Source organism: Podarcis muralis, chromosome 5 (genome assembly GCF_964188315.1).
Source record: "Podarcis muralis chromosome 5, rPodMur119.hap1.1, whole genome shotgun sequence".
In the NCBI taxonomy this organism is placed as follows: Eukaryota; Metazoa; Chordata; class Lepidosauria; order Squamata; family Lacertidae; genus Podarcis; species Podarcis muralis.
This window is the reverse complement of record NC_135659.1, coordinates 74019640-74037927: the sequence shown is the minus strand read 5'-3', so window position 1 is coordinate 74037927 and position 18288 is coordinate 74019640. Positions and strand designations below refer to the sequence as shown.

The following is an 18288-nucleotide window of genomic DNA, read 5'->3' as shown; positions in this document are numbered from 1 at the left end:
TCAAACTGCTTTTAGGAGATATCAGTAAATTAGCTTTTGCAAGATGTGCATGTTATCATTCCACATACTACACAGGAGAAACAAGTAGCTTGTGCTTTCCTGATTTGCATTGTGTAATGGTGACTGCTTAAGATTAAACTATTAATTTTATCCCTATGATTATTTGGATTGCTCTTTTTTATTTTCTCTTTCCCCCATTTGCAACATGTATCTGTCCCTCCTTTATAAAGGATGAGAGTGTAGAAACTACCTAGTGAACTCAACTGGTATCATAATTAATCATCCAGTAATGCTGGAATAGTCAAGCATGTATTGATTTTATCCCACTTCCACCATAGGACTAGATTGGTTTGAATCCCAGCTATTCTACTTTTTAATGTATTGGTGACCCACCATTACAAACTCAAAGGGTTTGTGATACTGGGTAGAACAGAATAATGCAGGTCAGCAATTGTTTTGAAACAATTATGGTTCCTGATTTGTTTATTCATTGCACTGAGCATCACACTGTGCCTGTCTTCCTGGATTGTGAGTGACTGAGTTCTTGCCCAAGTAAACAAATGTTCCTCAATAAGCTGACTGATGCTTTTGGCTCCAGATAAAAAGCCCATTTCTTTCTCTGCAGCACTGTTCTTGCCATGCTTTGCAACAAACAAGTCTTTTAGATTTAAAGTCAAGTTCTACTGCCAGTTTGTTCTCTGCTACAGTAAAACACTTCAAGAAATAAGAACCATGCAAATATAACTTTGGTTATGGTTGTTGTTTAAAAAAGGTGTGTGGTACATACATACTAGTTCTGCATTCTTGTGCTGACTTGTTTAATAAGAAGTCGCTGCTATTTAAAGATTAAACCATTTTTTTAACATCTTCACACACAAATTCAAATAATCTTGGCCAGCTGCCAGCAAGCTTTTGAATGTTGGCCAAGACTGGAGGCAACCAAGAATGCCTGGAAATAATTAATCGAAATAGATGGTACCAACTTCTGAAATGCTATTTTCTGAAAATAGCTGTTGCCAGAAAAATGACAGATAGCTAAGCAGCATATATATCAAAAGTAAGCAACCTGTTTATATAGGTTTAAAAGAAAATTCATTTGACTGGAATAAGTCTAGTGTTGTGCCTATCTAAACTTAAGAGAAAGTAAAAATTCAGAATTACTAATTCTTCATGTCTGTAGCTTCTGACATTATGGCCCCAAGTGCTGATGAAGGAAATCTGTGAGTTTTAAACGTCCCATGAGCCTGTAATGTTTCACCCAATTCTTGCCAGCTAAAAGTACACTTCATATTGCAAAATAGATCACCTGCTTTGCATGCAAAATATCCCAGGTTTGATGCTGCAGCTTCAGGTCCTGGATATTGGGTAGGAAGACTCCACATGACCTTTACCTAAGATGCTGGACAGCCGCTGCCCGAAAGAAAGCTAGATGGGCTATTACTGCATGCAGTAGACCAAAGGTTTACTCAATAACTGACTTCTTGTGGTGATACCTTCTGGAACTTAGAGGATAAGACAGGTGCTTCTCTGAGCTACTAAATGCTAGAGAATAGCTAACAAATAAAACTAATTAGATTAGCCATTATTTGTTCATACTATGGTATGAACAAACTGTATGTATGTATGTATGTACAAACTATAGGGGTGATTATTTCCGAGGCTTCAGTTTGCACACCATATTTTACAAGACTCTTGTGTATTGAGCTAAACACTTGCTAGACAATGTTTTGATGAAAAGTTTGAGATGCTTTTCTTGCTGTTCTGTCACAGGCTTGTGGCCTCATGTCCTCTGGGGGTCTGAAGCAGATTATTCTGAGGAACAGATAGATGGCTCTGTGAAGAGAGGAAGGACAATCACTTCTGGCTTCCTAATTTTAGTATTTTTCCCCTTTAGGTGCTCATTTAGGGCTTGAGGAGGAGGAATGATTGGGAGGCTATTTATGTTAACATCCCAGGAAGGAGAAATATTTCCAATGCAGATGAGTTGTGTATGCATTACATCCATAACAAGACTATCAAGGGCCATTTTCCAATGTGATAATTCCCTTAGTCTTTTGAGGTGTATTTCCCTCCTCCTCTTTACTTTATATTCAATACAATCCACAAACAGCATTTATTCAGAGTTAATTATGAGGAGGAAAATCAGTATTCATTATGTAATCTGCCTAGGAAAGTCCTTGTAATAACTGCCCTTTGAGTAATGCAAGGTCGCTTTTTAATGAATGCTGAAAACAGACCAGGGAAAAGATGAGGGCTCCAAATAGGTGTGGCCTGCAACAAAATATTGCAGTGTGTGTTCTTCTCACAGGTGTGTCCTGTTCAGAATTCCTTCTAGGCAGCCATGGTTGCACCTAGCAAATAATTCTGTTCTTTCCTTTCCACTTTTGCTTTTACAACGGACACGCAACATTCTGTGGCTACTGAGCATGCTCATTGGACTGGCTTTGGGTGGGGGCAGAATTGGTCAATAAATTTAATGTATGTCTTGGGGTTCACCCAGGTATACAGTTTACTCCCTCTTGTTTCTCTGTAGTCCTGTTTTGACTCTGTTTCTGTCAGCACTGACTGCTTTAGCTAACCGCTAAGAGGGAGAATTAGGATGCAATGCACATGCAATGCACATAGTTCAGTGGACTGAAGCACAGAGTGTACAACTGCCTACACTCAAACCATTCTTACAAACAATATCAAGTATGTTCTCCATTTATTCATCTCTGTCTTCTGGTACTACTTCAGAGAGAAACAACTTTGGGGCTAGTATTTAATATCAACTGCATTAGGAGGTTGTGTTTGGACATAATGATAAATTATGGGCTATTGTTGAAAAGGCAAGGCTTGTGCTTGAATGATCCGCCTCTCCTATTTTTTCTTCAGTGTAGCCAAAGAAGGAAACTGTTTTCATCTAACCATAGTTTAGCCTTATGTCTGGACCTGGAAAAACTATGGTTAATCTTAACTGTGGCTTATTGAAACAAGTCAGCAACAAAAAAAGCCCATAGGTTAGCTGCTTTCGGACATAATTATACATAATGAGTTGGCCACTGAGTGGCTGAAGAGTTGTGAAGTAAACAAGCAAAACAGTAGCTTATCCTACATTTTTCTATATAAAATGCTTGAGCTGACTTACAAAGTAAGATTAAAATAATTTCAAATACACATAGCCTGTTTAAAATATACAAAATACATATTTGAAACCATAAAATATTAAAATCAAAGAAGCTGGTTCACAATAAAAACAGGTTTTGATGCTTAAAATATATAGGTAGTTTTAATATAGTCCCTAGATAGGAGTAAAGACTTTTATTGTTAGGTTATATGCCAACTATTCTGTAGCTGTTGCCAAAGGAAGTTGGAATCCACCTTATAAGTTCTTGCAGCGACACCCACCCACAAGTATGCACTAAACTCTCAAATTTCAGCACATGTGCATCACTTTTCAGTTAGCTTAGATCCAGGTCCTTGTAAAACTGGCAGAATATGGATGTGTCGGTGTATTTATTTATTTATTTATTTATTTAAAAGTCCATCTTATTTGTGAGATCGCTTTCTGACAGGAGCTACCTTTTTATAGAGAGAGAGAAAAAAAGAATTATTGTGACACCTTCAAACTAGGAATTTTATTAAAGTATAAGCTTTTAAGAACTATAATCCACTTCATCCACTGCTAAAGAAAGCTGGCACCTGACGAAGTTGACTCTAACCCACGAAAGCTTGGGCCTCATCAAAATGGCTTTGAGTTTTATTCTTTGTAGCTCTGTGGTAAGCTTTCCATCACAGAAAGGGTTTCTCCTTGCACAATGGAAGGTTCACCCCCTCTCTTCACCCATGTGCCCCCTAAATCTGTTTTAGAGGTTCCCTCAGCCCTCTGGAGCAGATTTGAGGAGGTCATGGGGCATGCAGGGGGGAGGAGAGGGAGGAAAGTCCCATTGAGTAAATGGAAGTCATTCCGCTCACACAATTAGGCTCTTTTGTCTTTAAGCTGCTACAAATGCTTTGTTATTTACTGAAACTATATAGCAAGTTTATTATATTAAGTTTAAGTTCCACATCAAGAAAGTTGTAGAATGCCCCGTTGTTCTAGGTCCAGAATTTAAGTGGCTATTAGTAAGCCTGGAGCTTTATTTCTCAAAAATATTGTTTTTCAACAAAAGTGAGCATGGCTGGTGTCTCACAGCATCTTTCTGTGGCATTTCTCATTTTCTAGGTCCAAGTACCAGGTTGGTCAAGATACTGAAACTTTCCACTGATGGGTTCAAACACCAAGAGGTGGTTTTATCAGGACCTTATCTATAAAGCAAAATTGCAGGCTTCCACCCCACTACTGTGTAGCCCCTTTCAAGTGTGGCTTGCTTTATAGCTTTTTGGAGGGTTCTTCCTCACTTTTTCCATTATCTTCCAGTCTGTGTTATGGTGTTCCTCTTGAATTTCACAGCAGGGTAGTGCTGGCTATTAATGTGCTTTGGGCTGCTCCGTGCATAGGCTGGCCTATTCTGCATCTATGCTTGTTAGCTTCTCTAAACATTGTGACCAATTTGCCCTTTCCTCTCAACTCACTGGGTTTTTGCTGCTCTCTCTTCCACCTTCTGCTTCCCTTCTCTCCCTCCACACTTTCTCGCTGCCGCTGTCGCAGGTTCGGCATGCCTAGTGGGCTATAAAAAGACACCGCCACCAGTCCCACCTCGGACCACCTCCAAGCCGTTCATCTCTGTCACCGTGCAGAGCAGCACCGAATCGGCACAAGACAACTACCTGGACAACCAGGACCACAAGAGCGAGGTCAACAGCCAGTCGGGACTGAGCAATTCCTCGGATAGCTTAGACAGCACCAGACCACCCAGTGTGACAAGAGGGAGCATTGTGCCTCCAGCCAGGGAGCCTCCTGAGTTACCCCAGAAAAATGCAACCTTGAAGAGCGACAAGGGGACCCTGACAAGTGAGGAGCCAAAGGTGGAGAATATCCCCAAAAGGAAGCTGTCATCTATAGGAATACAAGTATGGAATTGTTTGTTCTCATTAGCACTAGAAGATGTTCTTATGTAACCATTTTTACATGTGCATCCTTGTTTCACCGCTCTGGCATCTGTGCCCGCTTGGTGTGCCTCTGCTGAACTTTGACTTTATAAAAGTCCAGGGGCACTTGAGAAGGAATTAATTAAGGCATATATAGCGAACAGGCCTGTAGGAAAATTCTTCTTTGATAACCCCACGTATTGGTAGCACCACGAGGCCACTTGTTGAAGCCCATAAAAGAGAGGTGTTTACAGGGCAGACATGCTAAAGAATCACAGGGTTCAGCCCTATCCTAAGACGTGCATTGTGCAATTGAATCGACTCAGTTCTAAATCAAGAGAAGTTTACCTTATTAAGAAAAATCAATTTCCTATATGCCACACACAGTGTAGTAAACCTTGGCTGTTGGTCAGTAAGATTTTGACTTTTGCATGGCAGATGTTCTGACTGCAGAATTCTGCAAAAACACATGCAAGTTCAAATATTGTGGAAGTGGCATACTAAGTACTTAAACATACATTTTCATTGGCTTTCTGTCAAATAATGATTCTTTGGTTCCTGGATTTCCTGTAAATTCACAGGGAATCTAATGGCATTGTTAAAGGTCAGGAATGCATGCACTGCTGTACGTGATGCAGAAAAGAAAGCTACTTTAGGGAACATTTAAATAATAAGTAATGTTCTGCCTTCTGCTGTCAGATTTCCAGAACAGCTATGCATTTCTTCCTTACTGGAAGCTTTGCAGTTGCTTCCCATGCTGATCCAAAGACTTGTGCTCACCCAAGTAAGAAAGTACCTGAGTGCAAATCCAATTGTTGTTAGCAGGAACAGATTAACTTCGACAAATACATGTTCTTTACTGCACAAAACCCTTTGGGTGTTGGTCTTCGAACAATGAGTATTTCTAGGCAACCCAACTTATTTATTCAGAATATTTATCAACTGCTTAATAAAAAAAACAACTATAGCAGTGTACAACAAGATACAAATATGAAATCTTACACAGCAAAAAATACAAATAAAACAGATCTGGCAGAATTACACAGTGGCCAGCGACATGCTAGAAACGTCTGGGGTAAATGGAAACATTATAAGCAGAGGCTGAAAACACAGTTTGTGCATGTCTCATTACAGGAGGAAAGAGTATTCTCCTTTTTAAAATACGTTTTCTATAGAGTAGATGCTTCTTAAAGCAGAGAAAGCATACCGTTGTTCACTTGTTGCAAAGGATCCAGGCACATTACCTCCAGGCTTATTTATTCATGAGATAATTTGTACCCTGCTTCATCCACCTAAAAGGAGCCTTCAAGAGCAGGTTAGCAATAGTGTTAAAATAAAAAAAGCAAATATTAAAACACAGTGAATGAAAACACAGGTTCAGTCCCTGTACGGGACAGCTGCAGAGGGTTGGGCTAGATGATCCACAGGGGCCCTTCCAACTCCACAAATTGATGAAATTTCACCAAATCTAGCAGCAGAAAAACAAGTTAGTGCTTCTGTTATGAAGATACTGAGATAATAGGTTGTGAAGACACTGGTATCACAGGCACCCATTGGATAATGCCTGCAACATAATAGAACTGTCCTATGTCCCCACTCCATTTTATGTTAACGCTTAGTTGGCTTTTTAAAGAATAATTTAAATAGCTTATGTAATAGTACAATTGCTGAATCACAACTGCAAAAGCACTTGTGTAGCTCTTTACAACAGGGCGCTAGCAAAGCTGCTTCTTTCCCACACTCTGTAAAACACTCCACCATTATTATTAGTTACCTGCACCTTTTCTTCACATTTCACATTGGAAGCTTGAAACTGTGTACTTCCTCTATCCTGCATCAGTCACATCCCTCTGAGACATGCTGTACCAACTCTCCTTTCCTCTCTATCCCGTCCTCTGCCTATTTACAGTACACATGGGAATATAGTTTTGTGCTCCTAGAAGTGCACTGGCACAAATATAAGCACTAAAGGAAAACTGTGTTGGGTTTAGATAGCCAAAAGTTATGCAAATTCATATTGGCTAAAGCTGCTGGCATCTTTGAAGCTAGGAAGTTATCTCCACCTACAAGGCATAACACCAGCCTGTGCTATACTGTCTTTTTCACACTTTATTTGCATTGCTTTGCCTGCTGGGAGCTTTGATGCAGTCACTTCGCCTTCACCAAAAGCTCTTTAAACGGAGCTATAAATTGTTGCATTGCTGAGGTCTACATCAGTTCTGAGTGCTACCTTGACACTGATTCTTCCTTATGCAAGCAATAACTTGTGTTCCCTCTGGGTTGTTTGTTTTTTCCCATCCCATTCCAAAATACTTGGTGAATAGATGGGGAATTACAGAGAAATGCCATCTTTAAAATGTCCTTTTAAGAGCAGCTGTAAGTATAATATCAAACTATTAAAACCTTTCCTTTATTATACTCCAGCCACTTAAAACAGTCTAAATAATATGCAGCAGAAGGATAGGATAAATATGGCATCTTTGTGCCTTCTTCCTAATAGCAAATTCACCTGGCGTCTATACAAGAACATTAGTGCTTCTTGTTTTTATCCATAAGCTGCCTTGAGTCCCATCAGGGAAGAAGGCAGGGTATGAATAAACAAATAACTGTGTAATAAAGCCAATATTCCTATTCAGAGTTCTGTTTTGCCCCATCCCAGTGCTTGTAAAGTTCCCTCTAGGATCATCTCACCAAGAAAGTATAAGTTTTTTTTTAAAAAAAAATTAAAAGCAGTTTAAAATTTCACATCACAGATGCATAACTATTCAGTTAAAAATCCCTGACTAAACAAAAATCTACTGCAAATGGCAACAGCCTTGAAATTAGCTTTAGATAGGATGGCATTGGCCTGGTTTATGGTGCCAGCGGCCTCGTTTCCCTCCCTCTCCCTCTCCCCATCTCCATAGCGAAAAAGGAAGAAAAGAAAATGTGCTGCCTTTTGATGTGTGGTGTCTGCATGACCAGTGCATGTGTGTGTGTTTGCGTGTGTGCGTGCATGCCTCCTTCCTTCAAATGTGAATTCTAGCAGCAAGTTTTTGTGTTTTTGTTTTTTTGTTTGTATCTTTTTGTTAATAAGGTTGACTGCCTTCAGCCAGTGGCAAAAGAGGAGCCCCCTCCATCAGCCACCAAATTCCAGTCCATCGGGGTACAGGTAGAGGACGAGTGGCGGTAAGTGGAAGACGCAGGCTTTTTTGAAAAAAAACCTCGTCCAGCTGCAGTTTCCCATTTTATAGTTTAGTTCCCTCTTTCTTTTTTCCTGCCTCAAATCACTGAGCATTGATGGGTTTCAGAACCTCTCTCAGCAGTAGCATGTTGGCTTAGTAATGTAGGTGAATCATTGGAAACCTGGAATAAAAACATAAAATAAAAATAGAACTGGAAATGTAATTATAGATGTGTGCCAGTCTTTTTGTTTGGATGGCCTATTGCAGTGAGCAGGCAACCTTATAATTTTGTCTGTCTGCATGTGTGCGTGTGTGTCTGTGTGCAGAGAGGAACGGGGCAAGGAAATGCAGTTCAGCTGCAGGTGCCCTGAACAAATGCAGATCGTTGTGTCTGTGTGCCAAGTAACGAATCGGCCCTCCCCAAGGGCTGCTTCCTCTGATTCTCTCTCTTTCCCTCCTTCTCTTTGTAGCAACAGCCACTCTCACAGCATGTCAGCCAAGCAGGATACAGATTCTGATTCACAAGAACCGAACAACTCTACCTGTAAATCACCTGAGAGAAGCCTTGCTGATTGCCCCCCATGCAACAACTCCAACAGCCTTGATGCCAGTACGAGGCAAACAGCCATGCCCTCCCAGATCAAGAGAAACCTCTCCTATGGAGATAGCAATGACCCAGCCCTAGAGCCTTCCTCTCTTCCTCCTCCGGACCCCTGGCTTGAAACATCCACCAACACTCCATCAGAACCTACACAGCCGGGAGCTTGCCGAAGGGACGGGTATTGGTTTCAGAAGCTGCTGCAGGCGGAGACTGAAAGGTTAGAAGGATGGTGTCGTCAGATGGACCAAGAGACCAAAGAGAACAATCTCTCTGAAGAAGGTTGGTATGGATAATAAACTGACTCTGGTGGTAAAGGAGATTTCAGTCTGAAATGGTGGAATCCTTTCCTGGCACAGTGTTCATGAATGAGTGTGGGGCTGGGCCCAATTAGCAACTTACTGAAAGGAACACTTCGTATTTTTTTACTGGGGATCTTGTAGAGAAAGGAAGTGGAGAGCCTTGTTCAAATTCTTTTTTTCTTCAATATTGTAGGGGCAGTAGCAACAATCCGTAGTTTCTTCAGATGTGTTTTCCACTTCATTGTTTTCAGTGCTACTATGGAGAGAATCTGCTGTCTAATTTTCCTTGAGATCACGTTTAGCTATGTCACTCCATTCCCTAGTCTGAGGAAATTAAAGTGTAAATGGAGCCTGAATGAGAGTGCTCTCTTGAGAGCTTTAAATGTGGCTGCAGAGTGGGTAGACAGAGGACTTCAGCGTCATTTTTTGGGAACACATCAGGGATGTATTCAAAAACTCCACGTTTTTATGTGTGACTTTAAAAAAACAACCAAAGCGCTGCCCCTGGTAAAACCGAAATGAAGTCAGTGTTGGGTGGAGATAGGGCAGCAAATAGAAAGCTGTTGCTCACAAATCTGTGATGAGGGTAAATTGCGCTCAGAGATCTTGGGCTCTTTGATGGCGTTGTGTCCTCAAATGCTATGGAGGGGCCTTTGGGAGAATATTAAATAAGGCTTCTCGCTATCCCTGCTAGACTTCACTAACACTGTATTACAAACAAAGAAACTGGCAGCAGTATGGCTGTCTGCCATTCCCGATGGTGGCTGCTGTACAGGGTATTGCTGTTGGCAGTAGAACAAGGGCTAACAAAACATGCCCTCACAAAGGAGCCATGAGTCATTTCTAATGGCTTGTCATTAATGGCTCCGAATGAAAAACACTTTGGTTACTGAAGGGAAAGGAAGATAAATCTGAAGGACAAAAGGAGCCACTCTCACCTCAAATATCCTTATATGTTCTGTTTTTCAAAGCACTTCATCTTCTAAAATATACCTTTCTAATTCAGTCTTAGGCAAAGTCCTCAGTGCAGTGGGCAGTGCACAATTACTAATGTCACAGAAGTTCCAGCAATTCCGTGGCCTCTGTGACCAAAACTTGGTGAGTGTGGAAATCTCTCTAATTGCTATGAACTGTGTCTAAGCGGGAGGAGTATTTGGTCACTTATTAGGCTTTTGCCTAGGAAGTAAAAAATGTGGCAATGTGCCTACAGTTCTCTTCTGCCAAGTACCTCAGTGCAGTTTTTTAACTCAGCCATGTTTCCATCCCAGAGAGACCCCTGGATGAGTTGTCTCTTCCCCGGTACCAATCTACATACAACCATAGTGTTAAATGGGTTTTTTTTTTAAAAAAAAAAACAACTTAAAACCATATGGTAATGTAGATCAAAGAGGATATGTGAGGACATTGCTGTGATTGAGGCAACCACAGATTTGACCAAGTAAACCAGGAGAAACAAAATATATTAAATTGTACTTGAAAAGTATACGGATCTGCAGCAGGCAATTAAGAGTTTCCAATGTTGCAGTGCAGCGGAGGGGCGGGGGGAGAGAGAAGATAAGTTTCCGGCTTTAGTGCTATGTTGAATGCAGCCAGGAGATTCAGAAGTTTCCACGTGAACTTAAAAACAACATTCAAGTCTCATCTTCAACATTAACTCAGAATTGCTGTGTAAGTGTACAGTAGAAGTTGCAATGCTGTGGTTTTTCATTCACATTCTCTTTTCTGTCAGAACCCCAATTCAAATCCCAGGCCCACAGCACAAGACCTTGCTGGTTTTTGGGATCTCTTACAATTGTCCATCGAAGACATCAGCATGAAATTTGATGAGCTGTACCACCTAAAGGCTAATGGCTGGCAGTTAACGGAGCCACCGGAGAAGAAGGTGAGCATGGAGCATTATAAAGAAACAGTGCTTGGCAGCACAAGTTCAGGTGGAGCATTTGAAAAGAGAAGAAAAGTGGCTTGGCAATGTAATGTCTCTGGTCTGTGCTAGGTAGCTTAACTTACAGCATAATCCTAAGAGGTTTCTTGGAAGTTAAACCTGCTGCTCTAACCAATGGGATTTGCTTCCAGTAAATGTGCCTGATCAGTTTTTGTTTTATTTATTGTTTGATTTTCAAAATTCACACACACACATTGCACATGCTTCCAAGGCAGTTTACAAAAAGGAGACCAAATACAAAATATAATAATGTTGCATATATTGGGGTCCTCAGGCATCTTGCAAAATTTAGAGGTGGTTGTAGAAAGTTTTGATATATTCCCTGTTTGCTGTTAAAAACACGGACTGGCAGGAGTCTGTGATTTCCCCTGACAGGGGGAAAAAATAGTAGAAAGTGTTTAGACCATTCTGAAATAGTCTAAGAAAATTGGTGTAAAAATGCTAGATTAAAAGTCAGATCCTCCTGTCCAAATCTCCCCATGTTTCCCATCTCAGTTCTGATCTGTGCTCCTATAGGGTGCACAAGGCATAATTGTAGCACTAGTGAATGTTATAAATTGATGCTACTTTACTGCAAATAGTCTATTTAAGCCCCAACTGTATTTTCTCACAGTTGTGAGTCAAGGGAACCTTACTTTGTGAATTCCAGTGGTTCTAATACCAATACTGAATGCGTTCACATTATTTACCAGCATTTTTTTAAAAAAACAAACCCCGAAGCCTATGTGCTGAATAACAGCCTAAATTCTTGGCGCAGAACTTTGATTGCAGATAAAACTGTTGAGGAAGAGAACAGATCTGCCTGCAGTTCCTTTTAACATTTTGCTGTTCTTTTTTCCCTGAAGGAAGAGAAGAAACCGCCCCCTCCTGTGCCAAAGAAGCCAGCCAAACCTAAATCCCACCTGAACCGGGACAAGGCCTCTGACTCGGTGGATAAACAGCGCCAGGAAGCCCGCAAGCGCCTCATGGCAGCCAAGCGCGCTGCTTCAGTCCGGCAGAACTCTGCCACCGAGAGCGCGGACAGCATTGAAATCTACGTTCCCGAGGCACAGACCCGTCTTTGAGCAAGGGGAAGAGGAAGAAAACACACTCTTTTTCATGCCATTAAAAAGGAAAAATAAGGTTCACTAAATTTAGTGCGATTTATTTGGTCTAGAGACACAGAGCCAATCGTACAAAGGGCTCCCAATTTGGCTATCTCTCTGTCTGTCTCTCTCTTCTTCTTTTTTTCCCCTCTCCAGCTTTAAGTAATGAAAATTTTGAAGGAGAATCCCTTCCTGGTTCTGTGGTTTGGGTTTCTCTCTCTCTCTCCCACCCTGTTTCACACTGGCTGTGGTGTGGTGGAACAGACTCTTGGAAACACAGCCCTTCAGACTTGGAACTGCAACCTTTTTACTTGTTCTATCTAAGGAGAATTATTAGCTTGTTTACATGAAATGGACAAAAATTGAAACAAAGCCTTGGGCACTTGCCATGCTGCGCTTTTTTCTCCTCACTGTATTCTTTCTGTCTTCCCCTCCACAAAGTCTTTCTTTTCCCCCTCTCTGCTCTCGTTCTACTCCTGCTCCTAGTTTTTCTCCTGTTCTGTAGTTCTTAGCTCCCCTTTCTTTGTCATCCTTTTTCTGCATGGTGTCGTTTACTGTGTTAGAAGTAAAATCTTCCACAGAGCTCCAGAAGAAAACACCCTGTTCAGTGTGTGCTGTTGTTGCACTCTGCTAGCGAGCAGCTTTTTGATTTTATTATGTATTGTTTTCCCTTAGAGGTGGGTTTGGGAGTAGGTGGCCCGGGGTGGGGTGGGTGGCAGTGGGGCTTTGGTTTAATTATGTTAAGCGAGTTTGAGATCTGTGGGATGTAAATGGAGTGGGATGTTAACACAGCCTGGAAGCAAAACAAGTGCAATAAGATAGTTGTTGTGGCCTGTGCACACTCCCTTGAATGGTGCTGCAACAGAAAGATTTCCCGCACAGGGTGCTCAGTCAGATATACAGCATAGATTCATAGGTCCCCCCCACACACACACTCTTCTGTTCTCTTTCCTACAACCCCCCCCCTGCAATTTTATGTGTGTTTTTTTGCGTGTGCAAAGATCTGTGTATAAGAAAGCAGCTGCTACACAAGGGGAGGGACTTGTATCAAAGGGGTGTGTAATATTCTCCAGTGGAGGACAATGGCTTTTGTACAGAAAATCAAAGAGGAGGTAGCTGATGGAGACTTGGCAGTTTGCCTGCCCACCTGTATGTATGTGTACATATGCACATATACACTTAGTAGGATCTGTATATTTAACTCGTACACACACACGCACACATGCGTACCCATTCACACATGCACGCATTCAGAGGGTGTCTTTAAAAAGCACCTCAGTGAGGGTGGGTGTATGTATAGCATATATTTTTACATGTACTATAGCTAGATGTGTGTAAAAGTGTGTGCAAAAATATATACCCTGCATATTTTCAGGTTCCTCTTGCCCATCCCACCCCTCTGTGTCCCAACTTATTTGGGGATGCTGTCATCAACCTTCAGTTTGACCCTCCTCTCTTTCTCTTCTCCCATTTTGGCCTCATTTTGTGGAGCCAGGAGTCAAATAGCCAATTCCAACTTTCTCCTCTGCCCACCACCTTGTGCCCCCTCCTCCCCCCCCCCACCAAAAAAAGTGTGCATTTGTCTGAAAGCTGTGCACTACCATTGTGGAAGATGATAGAAGTTGTTCAGGTGGTCAAAACTCCAAAGGAATTTTATTCTGGTGCATTAGTAATTTAAGGAGGTGATGATAAAACGCTACAACTTAAATCATGTCAGTGAATGCTGTGTACAGTGTCTATGCATAGAGAGTGTTACAGATTTCTCCAGCTGCCCACATAATGTGCATTTTTGTAACCTGTGGAAGCTTGGCCATATAGACCGTGGCTTCAAATCAAGCTTGATTTAGTCCCCTCTTTTCCCTTCCCCTACCTCAAATGTCTTTATAACAATGGTAGACAGTCCTTGACTGACTTTTGAAACAAATGGCTGACTTTCACAGTTCTTTGTATTAAAATTTGAAATGTGTGGAATGCTACTTGTTTTACTCACGTTTCCAAAGGCAGCAATCTCGGGAATTAGGCAGGTAATTGCTTGATGGACTCAGTTGCTGGTGAGTGTCTTTTAGCTCGGAGATTCCCGCTTGAAGTCAATGGGATTAAATGTTAAATCTACGTACATCCACCTTAATTGGTTTTTATGGACGGTAGCCTAAGCGACCTTTCACTTCCCCTGCCTCAGTGCTGCTGCTTCTAATTATGTAGCAGCAAACAAATGTTTCCCCCCACATGTATACATAGAAGAGAACACGACTGATTCCCTGTTCTCTGGCATGTCTACCCACACAACCCATGTATTTACCACATTTGTCCTTTTTATATCTTAGGTGTATTCAAAAAGTGTTTTATGTGTACACCTAAAAAAGGTGTGTGAAGTGGCTTCAGTCTGTCGCAATAAGAATAGAAGTGGTACTGGATTCAAAAGACACTGTGAAGGAAGCTTGAGTCATGAACAGAGATCTCTCCGGAGGTCTTCAGCTTTGCTAACCATAGGTAGGAAATAGGTGTGGGCTTTCATCTAGTTGGTGGGGTGAGATCAAAGCAAAAGCAGTTGGCTGGTTTTACAAGTGACTGGATTTCAATAAACCTTCACCTCATTTTATAGCTCTGAGCATTCTTTCTTCTGTGTTTTTTTTTAAGTAGTGTAATTAGTAGTCACTGCTTCTTGAGCTGCAAGACAGCACCGAAAGATGGATATCACTTGCATGAAATGACATAGAAGCATAAAAATTATTGCAGTGGCTGGATCAGTGTAACTGTCAATTGTCCTTTGCTTTGATAGACCTCCCACCTCTGCAGGAGACTTCTTCGCCCAGTCTGAGGAAAGTGCTTTATGTACAAATTAGTTTTACCTAATAGGGTGATAAGGTAGCAAATGACCTACATTTGGTAGTTCATTAATACTACCCTCTTCGTGACAGAAACCTTTGCATCCAGGGATGAAACAATTGTCTTTCCAGACACCCAGATCTCTACAGTATCTGCAGGGGGCCCAGTAGGTGGGAGAGAGGGAAAAACAGCAACCTTGCTTCTGGAACACAAACTTCCAAACCTGTTAAATTTTATTTGTGCCTCTGTGCGCCATGAAAGTTAGCAGCTTGGTTAAATGGAGCTTTTAAGACTACTGCATGGGTGTAATGAAGATGCAGCCAGTGCCTGCCCTCAATCAGGTGAGGCCTGTTAAGTAGATTGCAAAATTCATTTGATTCAGCTTTCCTTATATTGGTCCAGTCTTCTCTTCCCGCACCATGCAAAGAAAGGAACAGGTTTGGTCCCAGTAACAAGGCTAGGAAGATTGTTGTGACATACTCATCCCTTGTAGCAATAGTTCTGGAGAAAGATTATGGGTCAGTGGGGAGTTTTCCCCTCAAGAAACAACCCAAAAAGAACCATCACTGAGATGCCCCTCTTTGGTGAAACTGCTCCAAAAATGCTTTTATAGTTCTGATTATCTAATAATTCTGAGGATGTAAAAACCAATGTCCATAGTGCTTTGATCGATAACATGATTTTGTTTTTCCAACTATGAAAGCAAAAAAGGTGACCCTCCCCCCACCCCAAAGTGATTTCACCTGCTTCCCTTAGTTTTATAGCTGGGGGTGGGGAGCAGGAAGAAAGAATTGCTTAGCCCCATAGTGGTTAACTTTGTGGCAATATTTTTTTAAAGAAAATGAAACAAAAAACCTTGTATCTAGACCCAGCGGCCCAACGTCTTGTAATGGGAACCTTGCTGCCATTGTAAACGACAGTAAAACAACGAAAGGTGCCTCTTTTGTGCCCTTACGCCTCAGTTTGTGATCTTTACTCTCTGAACTCCATTCTAGAGCAGGCAACCAGATACAAGTAAAGTGGGGGTGGGGAAATCATGTTTCTAAAACAACCAAGGGTTTTAGTTAGATTAGGGAATGTTTTTTGTCACCCGTGAGGGCATGACCAAATCAATCATTAATAATAAAATAAAAATAAAAATAAAAATAACCTTGGTCAGAGCATTTTATAAACTCATGTTTATTGACTTGCATGATACTCTAACACAGTTGGGTGTTCTTTTTCTCCTTTTTTCCTATGGATATTGTAATACCAGAGTGTAAACTCAATTTGGTTCTGCATATTACCCACTTGAAACACAGGAAGCCAGGTAAGAAGTGCTGCTGCAATCTTCTCAAATGTAATTATATCTTTTTCCCTACTCCGACTTTGAGATCATTTTATTGGCTGAATGTAGCATTTCCAACTGTCTCAGAACACTCTCAGAAGAGCTGCTTAGTTCACAAAGGATGGCGACTTAGCTTGTTGCTCTTCTTCAAAGAGCGGTGATCTTTAAGATCAAATGTAAGAGGAATAGGAATTAATGGGAGACCCTGAGTGATAGCCCTGCAATTGCAGAGCAGAATTATGTTTTGATTTCTGCAAAAGTTCATGTTGGCCACCTACAATTAACTATTGTCTGATGTGTGGAATGAGGATGCTCAGATTAATTTTTGATGCAGGCTTTTTCCAGCATGCTTCTGGAATAAGGGTTGCCAACCCTTACCAGCCCATGAGCTTCTTTAGACATTGGATTCTTATCTCATTATACATGACAAAGCCATTTTTCACCTTCTCACCCCTTGCTTTTTCCTGTAAGACCTATTGCAGCCGTTAAGAGTCATCAACAGGCTCATCACAGCTATTTGCCAATCACCCATTCCCACCACCCTTCTGAGTAATACCCCCCCCACCTTCTCACTATATAGAAGGATCTGGCAACTTCTGTTTCAATGTATCTGAAGAAGTGTGCATGCACATGAAAGCTCATACCAAGAATTAACTTAGTTGGTCTTTAAGGTGCTACTGGAAGGAATTTTTTTTGTTCTTCTTTAGAGTGTTAGGAATCATCTCCGGTTTCTTCTCTCCCCCTTTCCCCGAATCACCCTTCCCTCTCCCCAAAGGACAGAGAGCACACACACACACACACACACACACACACAGATGCTTTGTTTTTACCAAGGAGTTAAGATACAGTACAATGAAAATAGATCCTCCTGAATGTGCATGAATTTGCATAGGTTTCCCCCACCCTGAAAAAAACACCCATCCAAGTTTGTCTTTGAGAGAACCTAGGATTATTGTAATCTACATTATTTTTGCAGACATGATTTGGGATCTTTTATCAATCTCCTGCCTAATATAGAACAAATGTCTCTCAACACTTTGGTTTTTTGGGACAAACTAGACCACATTCTCGGAGGGACACGGGTGGCGCTGTGGGTTAAACCACAGAGCCTAGGGCTTGCCGATCAGGTTGGTGGTTTGAATCCCCGTGACGGGGTGAGCTCCCGTTGCTCGGTCCCTGTTCCTGCCAACCTAGCAGTTCGAAAGCACCCCGGGGTGCAAGTAGATAAATAGGGACCGCTTTCTAGCGGGAAGGTAAACGGCGTTTCCGTGTGCGGCTCTGGCTCGCCAGAGCAGCGATGTCACGCTGGCCACATGACCCGGAAGTGTCTTCGGACAGCGCTGGCCCCCGGCCTCTTGAGTGCGATGGGCGCACAACCCCAGAGTCTGGCAAGACTGGCCCATACGGGCAGGGGTACCTTTACCTTTACCTTTAGACCACATTCTCGGAGGGACACAGGTGGCACTGTGGGTTAAACCACAGAGCCTAGGGCTTGCCGATCAGGTGGTCGGTGGTTTGAATCCCCGCGACGGTGTGAGCTCCCGTTGCTCGGTCCCTGCTCCTGCCAACCTAGCAGTTCGAAAGCACGTCAAAGTGCAAGTAGATAAATAGGTACCGCTCCGGCGGGAAGGTAAACGGCATTTCCATGCGCTGCTCTGGTTCGCCAGAAGCGGCTTAGTCATGCTGGCCACATGACTCGGAAGCTGTACGCCGGCTCCCTCGGCCAATAAAGCGAGATGAGCGCTGCAACCCGAGTTGGCCACGACTGAACCTAATGGTCAGGGGTCCCTTTACCTAGACCACATTCCCACAATCGGTGCTGGTAAGTACCTTTTCCAGGGCAGCCTTCCAACATCAAGTGGCTGCTCAGTCCAGTGTGTGTTGGCCAGTCTAACTGGGCTGTGAATCCAGGAGTCTAGGAAAACTCTTCTTATGAGAGACTGGGGTCAATGGTCCAGATTTCACCCAATTTAGCTGGGTCCAGGGGTGCACCCAGGTCCCTCTCCAACACCCTTCAGACCATCAGAGGAGGAA

General features: G+C 42.1%; 1 protein-coding gene across 8 annotated transcripts in view; it reads left to right on the top strand.

Moving 5' to 3' along the window:
• Positions 1–14709, top strand: part of DLGAP4 (DLG associated protein 4) — a 326608-nt gene extending 311899 nt beyond the window's left edge. For 5 of the 8 annotated variants that reach the window (XM_028734923.2, XM_028734925.2, XM_028734924.2 and 2 more), the window contains 6 exons: positions 4631–4992; positions 8087–8178; positions 8645–9054; positions 10081–10172; positions 10804–10956; positions 11862–14709. In XM_028734923.2, the coding sequence (XP_028590756.2) occupies positions 4631–4992; positions 8087–8178; positions 8645–9054; positions 10081–10172; positions 10804–10956; positions 11862–12080 (1328 nt within the window). In that variant the 3' untranslated portion in view covers positions 12081–14709. Of the gene's footprint in view, positions 1–4204; positions 4218–4630; positions 4993–8086; positions 8179–8644; positions 9055–10080; positions 10173–10803; positions 10957–11861 lie in introns of those variants that run through there. The other 3 variants (XM_077929222.1, XM_077929223.1, XM_028734928.2) reach the window with 2 other exon arrangements.
• Positions 14710–18288: the final 3579 nt, after the last annotated feature.